We start from the raw sequence: 13065 nt of genomic DNA, 5'->3' as shown, positions 1-13065 counted from the left end.
ATTTCTTTGATATTTTAGACAATAAAAGGCATTTTTCAAAATGAATATTTTAAAGAAGTAATTGATTTATTTGAAAGACTTTGATATTAAGACCCTGAATAAGGGAATAGACCATCATATCTTTTGAAAATATATGTAAAACATAATAAGTATTTAGTTATTAAAAATTCATTTTAGTGTGTGGCATATAAGTAATTAAGAAGACACGAGGGGGCAAAGATGAAGGTATTGCCTCTATAAGTAAGTTCAACTCTGCAAATGGAAGGTGGAAGTGTCATTGAGCAAATATTGCTTAATACATAAATGGCAGAAAATGCCTTAACTGTGTTGAACAAGCTTGTCTTGTTTTGTTTGCTTCTAATTCAGGTTTCCGTTGCTGAAATCATTTTTGAAGAGCGCTTTGATGGTATTTTAATTTTATTCTATGTTCTATTGTTGCTTTACTTTTACATTGTTTATTCCAACTGTTAACAAATGTGAAAAGTTGGTTGAGTTAGAATCTATAAACTTGTCTTGGATTCTATGCAAATCGTGATATCAAAGCATGTTGTAAATAGGTGATTGTTGTGTTGTGTGTGATCAGTTAGATGATTGATTATTTTTCTATTAATATGTATATAAACCATGTATTTATGTATGTATGGCTGGTTAGTGTGTAATTCAAATTTTCTCATTCAGGAAGTGTCAATTTCTTCTCTTACTCTTTTCTAAATGAGTAAATATTATTCCTTGCTTCCTTGTATGGTTAAGGATAAATCACAAGGAAAATGATGTTTGATATGTTTTCTATTGTTATTTTTAGTTGATTGGTTTTCACTAATGATTACTAGACTGTACTTTATTGACCAATAAAGAATGTTAACTTAAAAAAGACAGCACCTAACATAACAAGTTATGTGGGGTGTTGAATTCAGCTTATAGTTTTGGCATGTTTGGATAATCAGCTTCTCACGGAATCTTCTATCCGGAATTGATTCTAGCTTTAGAATCAGCTTCTCTTTATCACTTGTGGGTGTTTTATATTTTTCATTGATGATATGATATGGGGTTTGAATTCAATGTATTGGATTTTGTGAAGATGGATGGCAAAGTCGCTGGGTGAAATCAGACTGGAAAAGCAGTGAAGGAAAAGCTGGTTCATTCAAGCACACGGCTGGAAAATGGGCTGGAGATCCAGATGATAAAGGTAATTGTTCATTTACAACATGTTTGGATCAATTTCTCTCTGCTCAGAGCCTACTCATAAAAGCTTCTGTCCAGAATTAATTTTGACTTTAGAATCAATTGTAGAAGTATTTACAAACATACACTTAGTATTCCTTTATTGTCTAAATGTCTATCTTTGGTGCCACCTGTTTGACTTCAATGTGATCTTGGCAACTTGCTAAACATGGAATGTAAAATGGATTGTTGTTAAGTTAATGTCAGCTGTTTTAACAGCACAAAGTTGAGGATGGACACTTTGCATTAATGATATCAAGGTTTAAGTTAAGTGTATTATGTCCCTTTTTCAACATATGAGGCTGAACTAGTGTAGGAATGATAGTTGACTTCTAAGTTGTGTTTCGATACCAGTTGAGTGAAACGTGAACGGACTTTCCTCTCAATCCATAAGAAGAGTTCCATTCACTTTTTTGTCCCAAAGTGCATGCTAACATCTGTTTACACTGGTGCCAACAGATATCCAAACATGGCTTAAATACCTGAGTGAAGTAATGATTCAGTTAGCAAATCTGTTTGTTGTTACAACATTTTGGAGTTAGTTTTGCTTGTTTTTAATGTAAATATATGAGACATTTTTTGTAATTTTCAATTTTCATCATAATGGGGAGGTTTAGAGTTTAAATACAAAATAAGAGAGGGAGAGAGAGTAATTTACTCCCATAAGAACTCATTTCGTTAAACACACATTATTATGTGGAATTTACTTTTAATTGCCTTGTCGTCCATTTATGTACAAAATGGTGGTGACAGGAATTTGATTGTTATTGTAATAATATTGTGGGAGCTTGTAGGTATCCAAACATCTACTGATGCCAAACACTTTGCTATCTCTGCAAAGATACCAGAATTCAGCAACAAGAACAGAACATTGGTCCTTCAGTATTCTGTAAAATTTGAGCAAGAAATTGAGTGTGGTGGAGGTTACATAAAGCTCCTCTCTGGATTTGTGAATCAAAAGAAGTTCGGTGGGGATACGCCTTACAGGTGTGTTGCTTATTCCATTGTTCACTTTACTTTTGATTCTTGAACTACACCAAGTGAACAAATAGTTCATCTGCAACCTAAGTAAGCTAAAATCTATATAAAAAAAAAGACATTGTTAAATTTTCATTGTTTCCTCGTTTGTTTTAGTGTCATTTAGAAGCTTAAGTAGACCAATGAGAATCAACATTAAAGCATAGTACATTGATTCACCTTGAATCATATTTATTCATAGTGTACTAGCAGAGATCTTCATTTTTTCCTTGCTTCTCCACATTGTCTATTTTTCAATAGAAAAGAATGTCACACTGACAAATTCTCTATAGTGTAATGTTTGGACCAGACTTGTGTGGCACAGATGTAAAGAAGCTCCATCTCATACTCTCCTACCAAGGTCAAAATTACCCCGTAAAGAAGGACCTGCAATGTGAAACTGACAAGCTAACTCACTTCTACACATTCATTCTAAGGCCAGATGCCTCATATAGTGTCCTGGTTGATAATAGAGAGCGAGATTCCGGAAGCATGTATACAGATTGGGACATTCTTCCTCCGCGAAAAATCAAAGATGTCAAGGCGAAAAAGGTGTCATTTTGAGCTTTTTACTCAGTGTGCATGTTTGGAAACTCATTCGAAACCCACGGTGAAGTCAAAATCATGGTGGGCAGAAGCAACTTCTCCCTTAGCTTTTGCTTCTGTCCATCATGATTTTGGCTTTAACATGGTTTTAGAACGAGTTTCCAAACATGCAATCTATTGTCAAATTATGACATTTTCCTCAAGCATGGCATGGTTCTTTTGGTGTTCTAAATCTCACGACAATATTATTTTTATAACTCAATTCGGATTTCGGTTTTTCCATAAAAGGACTTTACCTTATCCCACTCATATTCTATTGTTATCTTTTTTCTTCTGCCAATGAATTATATTTTGAAGTTAAAAATTCTCCCAACTTGCAGCCTGCAGATTGGGATGACAAAGAATACATTGAAGACCCTAATGATGTCAAACCTAAGGTATCTGAAAGTTCAAACTTTTTCAATAAAGATAATACAACAAGGGGGTGGTAGTTTTGTTCCATGAGTATGGAAAACTCATTTATTGGTTTATTGGTTTTGCATTTGCAGGGCTATGATTCAATCCCAGCTGAAATTCCTGACCCAAATGCTAAAGAGGTTAGTTTCATGGGGAAGAAAAACTACAAATTCCTCCAAAGATATCTTAAATTTTCTAGTTTACAGGGTGGATGCTAGTTGCATCCTCAATATGTCACATTGTTGTATTTTTCTCTTCATTTTCTCTTGTTTTCTAATATGATGACTTCTAAATAAAGAGATGAATGTAGATTTTTTTTTAAAGAAAAATCTTATGCATTTTTTCTTCTTTTAATTAGCCTGATAGTTGGGATGAAGATGAAGATGGAATATGGAAAGCACCAAAGATACCAAATCCTGCATACAAAGGACCGTGGAAAAGAAAGGTTTGTTGATCAAGTTTGGGGTGCTGTACAGCTGCAAGCATTAGTTTTTCTTTTTCCTATATTCTGTCAGTTTTCTTTCATCAGCATCATCTCTTACTTGCAACCTCTATTTTGACAGAAAATCAAGAACCCTAACTACAAAGGGAAGTGGAAAGTCCAATGGAAAGATAATCCAGGTTTGTTCAAGTGTCTATATAATATCCAGGTTCTTTGTCTTAATTTTTTATATATTTCAGACTTACATGCACACTACTAAATGCATAAATTTCGTTTTTCCCCGTATTAGAGTTTGAAGATGACCCTGATCTTTATGTGCTTAAGCCTATCAAGTATGTTGGCATCGAAGTTTGGCAGGTAAAATGAATGTAAACTTCCATATTTGGTGATGAGTTGTATATTATTCCGTAGATCTTCTTTCTCTCTTGGAGGTCTGGAACTATTAGGCTAAAGGAAAATATTGTGGTTCAGGTTAAAGGCGGTTCAGTTTTTGACAACTTTTTGATTTGTGATGATCCTGATTATGCAAGAGAAGTTGTTGATGAAGTTTTTGCCAACAGGGAGGTTAGTTTTTCAGGAACTTGCATTTGATTCTAGAAATGGTCTAGAAACTTAAGCCTTTTCAAAGTAATATTTGATTTACCTCCGAAAGTATCCATCAAGTCATAAAAATGGAATTCAATTCTCCTAGTGACCCTTATTTTGTGGCATCTCAGATTGAAAAGGAGGCTTTTGAGGAAGAAGAGAAAATTAGAAAAGCTAAAGAGGAGGAGGTACTTGAATATACACCTTTTAGTTCCTTCATCTGCCATAAGTCACCTGGTTTCTTTTCCAGAATCTAAACTCACATTTATGCAGGAGGCTCAAAGAGCAAGAGAAGAAGGTGAGAGGAGGAGGAAAGAGAGAGGCCATGACCGACATCACAGGGACAGACACAGAGACAGATATAGAAAGGTCTGTATGATACATGAATATAGTCAATATTTGCTATTTTCATTATTAATGAATCATCACTCCCTTTTATAGGATAGAAAATAGAAATCATGTTCTATAGAAACTGGATATCATTCTAGTATTTTTCAATTCTAGCTTTGATCTATCTTCTATTGGTAAAATGTGTGTGGTAGATAAACCAACTTACTTGATAATTTTATCAGAAGTATTTCACTTTAAGTTAGGCCTTTTTTCTGGTAAAAGTCATCAAGTTCTCTTAGTAATTATATCTTTGTGGCTGACCTTTTTTGGAGCTGAACACTACCTAGTTCCCTTGAAACAAAAAGATATAATTGCAATCTTTGTTTGAGAATGAACTTTATTTAAAAAATATCAGCTATACTACTTCACTTATATCTCAATACATGTATTTGACAAAGAATAAAAGAAACAACAGACTGAATTGGTTTATGTGTTTCTCACTACTACTAAGGCAGCAAAATGTCTACAAAACCTAGAAAAAAAAATCATGTTAATGGAATGATGTTGGAGTGGTTATTGTGCTGAATTTTGTTATATTTGAGTTTTTGGATTTAGATTCCAATTTGATGATACTTTTTGTTGCCCTGTGTTGCAACGAGGACAAGCATTTCTAACACTTTGTTTTGTTGTTTTCCATATGCAGTATCGTCGTGGTTATGATGATCATGTAAGTCCCAATTTCTTCATTGTTATTCTTTCTCTTGGTAATTAGAAATTACATTCATGGAAAATATTGAAAGTTGCTGTAAGAAACATAGAAGTGCTAGTTATCGCCACTTCTTGCATTTTTTGCAATTTTCTTTCGTAAGATTTAGCATTGTTGTTACATTTATAGAGATAGCGTGGCATTTTGATGATCCCTCACCAAACTTGGTCACTAATTTTGTTTAAGCTTAGCTTTTCATGTCATAACTTCAGTTTAAAGAATAAAAAGGAGGGAGAAGCTATCCTTGTGTTTTCAGCTTGTGGAACGATTGTGATTAATATGCAATCTTTGACATCTTTAAGTTTGTTGTTCTAAAAGAATCCATTTCTTTGATCTGCAGGATGAACTATGATGGGATAAAGAGTCCTTCTTTGTGATATGTTTTCGGGCTGGGAAGAAGTTGTTGACTGTTATGAATTATGATTATGATTATGTTGATATTTATGGGATAAACGTGAACATTGCACGGTGAATCAATGAAAATTGAAAATCATTGGTGCCATTGAAGTTATTATCCTGATAATCAAGTGTTTGGATACTAATTGGCTGTAATGTGAACATTTTCATCTCAATACTTAATAAAAGTTTCATCAACTTTTTGCCCGCTAACGTCCCCTTGCAATTGCATTAGTACTAATGCTAAGGTCTCAGCATTTTCATTTGCTGTCCAATTCAACTATTTTGTAACTCCGGTGTATGTTCATTTCATTAACCAACCAAATGAGGATTTAAGAAATTGATTAATATAAATAGAACTTTGTGAAACGCTAGTTGAAACCAATTGGTTCAGTGATACATGTCTAATTGTCTAATTCTCTTTAAATAAGTTCTCAGACTGAGTCTTATGAATGACAAAAAAATCCGTTGAAAAAACAAGTCTCATGATATTGTAATGCTTCCTGCTTGAATGATTAAAAAGCATAGTGACAGCAGTGAGAGCCCGGTTAGATTCAAAGCATATTGCAAAGGACATTGTAGAGGGCTCAAGTTTGTTCTAGGAATTTGAGTACGTTCTTCAAATCATATTGAATATTGATAAATGTGAATGATAGATACAAAAATGAGTGCACATATTAATATACTATGGGGATTCAAATATATGTCCAAGCAGGGAGGGAGCAAAATATAGAAGCTCATGTGTGCAAGTTATCAAAATAAACTTGCATTCAAAAATTAAAATCATGAATTTCAAACTGAAACAGCAGTGCTCCTGAGTCAAACTTCTTTTCGTGTCAAAATTTCAATATGACATTAATTACTCGATCTAATTGGAAAACTTCAAGATACTACTGTTTCAAAGTTTACAGGCAAATCAAATTAAAAAAAATTCTTACAGACCTCACAATATTAACATGCAACTAAAATTATTTTGAAATGTTACATCAAAGGTCAATCTAAGATTGTCTTCCCAAATGAATGATCATCTTCTCCGCACACCAGAGTTTGTTCCGCGCTGAGCTGCAGCAGATCCTAGCTGCTGCGGTGCAGGTCCGGCGCCACCTTGCGCACCAGCCTGTTCCTCAGGCATATTCATCGCTTGGGTAACCGCATTCATTACAATGAGTCCGAGAGGGATCAGGTACATCCACTGATATTGAACAGGTTCCAAATGAGATTTTTTAGAAAATAAATACATATGTACATGGATTTGGATTCTCTCATGACAATGTCGAGTAAAATATTGTATCTATGTCTCTCTTCATACACCTGATTAATACTTATGAAAAGATAGACAAATAATTTCATGTGAAGTTTCCACATAAGAAGAACTGATTAGTGTAATTAAAAAAGGAAAAGCCGTGGCTTAAAGATCAAGCAATCATGTATGCTGTATACTCACATATTTAGCCCAAAAGGACCTTTCTATTGGCTTTATAGTTTCGCCATCTATTCCCTCTCCACCAAGCACCTCTTCAGCAAATATTGGCGTTCTGTGGAAGCAAAAAAATGTTTTTGTTGAATATAAAAAAAAAACACAAACTGCACAAGTAAAAACTTCTAATAAGGATGATTCAACAGTTACATCACGTGTAATGTCAATGATCTAAACTGCAAAAGGTTTCCTTCCTTCCTAGTCTATAAGATAAGGACCATATGAATCTAGTCAACAAAGTCCAGACAACAAGATGGAAACATTTAGGGCCTGTTTGTATTATAGTGGGAGGACACAAACTGAAGTTCAAAAGACAGAGGCTCAGGGTAGAGTTGGGGGGTTAACTTCAGTTTCCATGCCTCGGAAAGAGGGATGAGAAATAGACAAACAGGCTCCTAGTTGGGGAAGCTATTTTCAAATTCTAATTTTCCACTTTTTTATGTTCTTTTTTTCATTTTAATTGAGATATTTGAGAAAAGCATGCAAAAGATCCACTGAAAACAAGCAACTCAAATTTTAAAATAAAATACTGGACATTGAATTCAGCAAATAGTTTGCTGCGAACAAGACATTTGACTATTATTTTGATCTAATTATATTTCCATATAATGTGTATAAGTTATATAATCAATATCATAATTTCAATACACTAGCAGTTTTTCATTCTGCACTTTTTGTTCCTTAGTTTTACAAAGGGAGAAAACCTTCTAAAATTGGCAATTAAGAGAGAACCTTCATCCTGCACTTTTTTTATAAAAATAAACAATTAGGAGTGAAAATGTCAATCGTAGTACATATACCTCGGTGCCTGTTCACTGTTCTTCAAAACTGTGTGTGACTTGAAAGACCACTTTGCTGGCTGAGGCCAAGAAAACAAAAGCATGTATACAATTAGCTTTTACGTTATAAAATAAGCCATTGGACTAGTAATGAAATAGAGCTGAAACATGCACAAGAGAGTTTTCTCAAATCTAGTTACTCTTAAGAACAAAGGACAAGTTGTAGCACAGCAGGTTATTAAATCAACCAGGACATATGTATGGACTATGGAATATTCCTTGAAACTAAATTTATAAAAGGCTTCATATATGATAATTTTACTCTTTAAAACTAACATGGATTAGGATTAAGGACCCTAATATATTCACAAGGTAACCCATCTTTGGTCTAAACTTCCATCTGCTAATTTTGGATCTAAGTACACTTTTATATTTGAATTCTAGATTGTAAAACTAGCCTTCACAGCCCTTACATGCGACAATCATTTTAGATGCTTAAGCAAATGACTGCATGTATGGCAAAAACAAATATAAACATTGAATAAATTCTTCATTGATATCAATTTTCGTATGTTAAGGAAAGAAATAGGAATATTGAATAGTGACTCCATGGGCAGCACAAATAATTAGAGTAACAGATGGTTGTTCTACCTTTTACAGAAACCAACTCTATTTACAAAATAACAGAAGCAATAGGATAAGAAAATAGATAACAATAAGACATGTTGGTAAGTTTTAAACTTGGGCTATGCTCAATGAGAAACATGAAATGAGTGCAGTTGTCAAAAGCAGATGTGACTTACAAGCTTCAATTGCCGGGGATAAGGGCAAGCCCCATGGGCACCATAATTGACAGCCAAGATGTTAACACCTTCCTGAAACAGAAAAAATAGAAAGACTGAGACTCAATAAGATTAAAAAGAAATATCTGCTCTGTAAGAAAAGCTATACAGACAAAGTTCAGTCCTGTTTCCAGGTTGAAGTATTATACACTAATTTATAGGGAACAACGCCCATGCTCTCTCAAGTCTCCTCCATTTACATGAAATATGAAATATGAACTGGGAAATGCCAACAAGCGTCTTTAAGGCACTTGTGACTGTTAAGGATTCATAAATGAAAAGTATTAAATACAAAGTAAAGCTTTCAAAGTTCCCTTAAATGATGTACCATTCATTAAATACTTTCTACTTCTGTATTCATCATTGTGTCTTTTTGGCACTCGATAGCCTGATTCATATGAAAACACATTTAAAATCCACTTTCTCTACCTTTTTTTCCCAAAATCAACTGTCTCACTATAAAAACTACAGCTATGATTTAAGACTCTTCCTTTTTCGTAAATATAAAATGGATATAAAATTAAGAGAATATCATTTTGCATAAAAATGCCTCTAGTGTGCCAATAGGCTAGTAATGTAACTTGGCTAAATAATGTTATTGATCAAAAGACATTTTGAAAGGTAGCATAAGTAGTTCTTACTGAGTCAAAAGGGTTGGGAAATGAGGGGGGAAATATATACAAGATTTCCAAGAGATGAGTAAGAAAACAAGGGATTTAGTGCAAGAGGTGTTAAGAATGAAGGTAGGAAAGTCTTAGCTACTGATAAAGAAATTAAGGAAGGATTGTGGAGTTATCTCTACAAGATGATATTCACAGAAAGGCATGCGAGAAATAGACTTTGAGAGTTCAACCACAAGAGAGACTGGTCAAACCTGTGTTTTTTTTATAGTAGAATCCAAGAATTTGAGGCAAAGAAAGCACTAGAGATGCTGGGAAAGAGTAAAGCTAGTTTATAAAAACCTTCAAGAGAAACCTCCAAAATGAAGTTACTCTCTATAGATCTATTGAAATTTCGGATTTGATCAGTGTTGTCAACCCCATATTAAAATGATACAGCAGTATAGCACACACCCTGCTTATGAATCGATAATCCTATCATATTCTGGATATTCCTAGTAAAATGATTAATTGAATCTACATCAAAAGACTTTCACTATTTTTCCCACTTTCATGAGACCCTTGCGTTTGATTTTCAAATGGCAAGAGAGTATCCATGACAAGCCTCTTCATGTATCAAAATTTGAGTTGAGTGGAGAAGAAGTTATTTTGCAGATAGAAGCCCATAATTGCAGTATAAACAGCATATTTTAGTTTAATAACATAAATTACCGTGTGTATTACAAAATGCTCCTCCAATCCATCCCCTGGAAGACATCTCTGGATTCAAAAAGGCAGAACTGTTAGTTCTAATTGGAGACAATAGCTCAAAGAGTCCCTGAAAGAACAACTAAGAGAGCCACAACTACCAAAAATATTGACAAATCCAGCAGCAGTATAACAAGGATTCAAGTTACTGAAAGTTATTCACACATTGAAAAGGGATGCCAGGAAAAGAGTTAAACAGAAGAAGCAGTTTAACTTTCACTCAGTATCAGGCAAGTGTGGAACAAACCACACCCAGTATTGTTAGAACAATGTTGCTAACTATCATACCGCAGTACCACCCATTATATGCTTCACCAAAAAAATGCTAGAAAAATAATAAAAAGATCAAGGAACTAAAAACTTCACATTTCCCAATTATAAACATGAAAGTAAAACCATAGTATGAATAGTAAATGGCCAGGGCCAGGACCACCATGCTTGATTGAAAAGGGTCCTTGACTTTTGTTTCCTACTATCTAATACTAAACTATCTATATTCACACTTACAGCTTTCACTGAAGAAACAATATAGTCCCTTCCTGGAGGACTCAAAACATTGGATGGCAATCTAATCTTATAGAAATCATCTCCTTGCAACAGCTCCTGCAATAATAGAACAGTCCCAAACATTCACACAAAGCTAACAAAGGCGCGAAAACACACTCACACGCAAAATAGCTCAATGGAAAACAAACAAATTACTTGAAACTTGTTCTTCTCAACATCAGTAAACGTATCCCGTGTAAACCGCAGCTTCGTCAGTGTCTGCCACAGATCAAAACCGTTTTTCAGTGCATGAATCTTGCATATAATCATATATATCAATTCGAACTCAGCACAATAAGGTGAAATTAACAAGTCAAAATATTCACAGTTTTGCATAGATTCGAATCGACGCAATACCAATTCAATAAATTTTCTACTAGATTTGAAGCGAAGGTACCTGAGCGCCGTGGCTCCAAGTTTTGAGGCGAGCGGAGAAGTTGCCGGCGTCGGTGAAATCGGAGTCTCCAAAGGCGTGTTGGAGAATGAACTGGATCTTGGAATCGGAGGAGGAGTCGGAAAATCTCTTCCGATTGGTGGTGGTGGTGGAAGGTGGAGGACGGGATTCGGACTGGGATGGGCGTCCACCTTCGAGGCCGAATTCTTCGTCGTCGAGAAGTTCATCGGATTGGAAAGACAGAGAGACGGAGATCAAGCAGGCGAGGAACACAGCCACCGCCAGAACTAACCGGAAACCACCCATCGTCTCGGCGGAGCAACCGAATCTGCTTCCTCAAAGCCTAACGACGAAGCTTTACTTACTATACTCTCAGCAGGCTCTCAGTAACTTTTAACCCAGACAGATCGAATAGTCCCATAGCTCAATTTAATCCTCAATAGAAGGATTAATTAGATATTTTAATTCTATTCTTTGATAAGAAAAAGATAATTTAATTCTTAATTCTTAAAAATGTAAATTTAAATTTCTATTTACCTTAAAAATTAATATTATAATTTGTAGCAATTTCTCATTTGTTCAACACACTTTAAAATATATTAATTAAGAAGGTTTATATTGAGAAACTAGTTACTGTTACTTAGGAATGAACTCGATTTTAAATTCTATATTTGGATTTAGGTCTTGCAACCAAAAACTGTAAATCGACCCTATCATTAGAAGGGACTTGAATCCAGTCTTTGAGGTAGCGCAAATCGGACCTAACTAAAAGAAACTGTTTCATATTTTCGATGTGACTAGGTAATAATAGTTCATTTTCCCATTCAATCCCTAATCAACTAATTACTGGAAGATTCTTCTTATTAAACATCACACATTAGACTGATTGGACCACTTAATAGGATCTTGTTGGCTAGGCTATTATAGGTCTTCTTCTATTCGTACACATTTTTGTTTCACTTCTCACCATAAAAACTTTATGGTTCAAGGCTTCAAGCATTGCCACTCTCCTTCTTGAAGAGTCGGAGAGCTTTGAGAAAGAAAGGGAAGTTTGAGATTAAGCTCTTTTTCCTTACTTTGTGCACTTGAACAAATAGTAGATAAACATAGACAATATGTACTGAGGTCATTGTTAATCACTAGGCAACAAATATTTACTTACCTTGACCCAAACAAGACGTTCGAGATAGGGACGCATTGGCGCGAAAGTTGTTGGGCATTAGGATGCTCATCCGTTTTTCCTCATTGCTCAAGTAGTGCCCAAAAAAAGGGGTTGTTGCAGTATTGTCAACGCGTGAAAAGAACACAAGCAAACAAAAGCACCCAAATAGCATATTGGGGACTTGGATAAGGTCTTCTTTGTGTTCTTTTAAGTCTAGTGATTTATATGCAATAATACTATACATTTGGGTGGTTTCAAAAATATGTTGTAGTGCTCAAATTCAAAAGAAATCCAAGTTATTCGGTAACAACTTGAAGGATCAATGTCCGGTGAACAAAGATCAAGACATAATTGAATGAAAACTCAACACCTCAAGACATAACAAAAGTATACAAATATCTTTCTCGAGGTTGCAACATAATTGATGATGTGAATCATTTTTATCTGTCCTCTTGTTTAGTTTCTTTTCATGATTGGTATTTTTTCTTTGTGCTTGATATACGAAGTGGATAATCATAATCTCTAGTGGTTAATTGTCTCTTGACGAATGTGTTAATTACTTAATTCATCTGAACCATGAAGAAATTGAGTATAGGTAGATAAGAATAATCGCTCATAGCAAAGGGTTTATGATTAGTTTCGTATACTTTTAACTTGTCTAGATAGCGGCTCGTAGAATGTCCTCTAGATAGCTTCTTTGTTCTTCATGCATGTGCACTCCATAACACTTGTATGATGG

The 13065-nt window shown here is 34.6% G+C and overlaps 2 protein-coding genes across 2 annotated transcripts; one reads left to right on the top strand and one right to left on the bottom strand.

The window, feature by feature from the left end:
- The first annotated feature begins 247 nt into the window (after positions 1–247).
- On the top strand, positions 248–5972 carry LOC130728365 (calreticulin-3-like). Its single transcript, XM_057579820.1, has 14 exons — positions 248–406; positions 1079–1186; positions 2016–2208; positions 2532–2790; positions 3165–3221; positions 3333–3380; positions 3599–3685; positions 3804–3861; positions 3972–4039; positions 4154–4246; positions 4399–4455; positions 4541–4636; positions 5301–5324; positions 5704–5972. The coding sequence occupies exons 1-14, from the start codon at positions 304–306 to the stop codon at positions 5713–5715; spliced, it is 1263 nt and encodes a 420-aa protein (XP_057435803.1). The 5' UTR covers positions 248–303; the 3' UTR covers positions 5716–5972.
- Positions 5973–6574: 602 nt separating this feature from the next.
- LOC130728367 (uncharacterized) lies at positions 6575–11578 on the bottom strand. Its single transcript, XM_057579822.1, has 8 exons — positions 11168–11578; positions 10927–10989; positions 10732–10827; positions 10189–10236; positions 8819–8890; positions 8037–8095; positions 7204–7294; positions 6575–6951 (listed from the first exon to the last, which is right to left on the bottom strand). The coding sequence occupies exons 1-8, from the start codon at positions 11468–11470 to the stop codon at positions 6784–6786; spliced, it is 900 nt and encodes a 299-aa protein (XP_057435805.1). The 5' UTR covers positions 11471–11578; the 3' UTR covers positions 6575–6783.
- Between the last annotated feature and the right edge of the window lie 1487 nt (positions 11579–13065).

The sequence above is a fragment of the Lotus japonicus genome, chromosome 1 (assembly GCF_012489685.1).
Source record: "Lotus japonicus ecotype B-129 chromosome 1, LjGifu_v1.2".
Lineage (NCBI taxonomy): Eukaryota > Viridiplantae > Streptophyta > Magnoliopsida > Fabales > Fabaceae > Lotus > Lotus japonicus.
The sequence above is the reverse complement of the archived record's forward strand: the minus strand, read 5'-3'. Positions and strand labels throughout refer to the sequence as shown.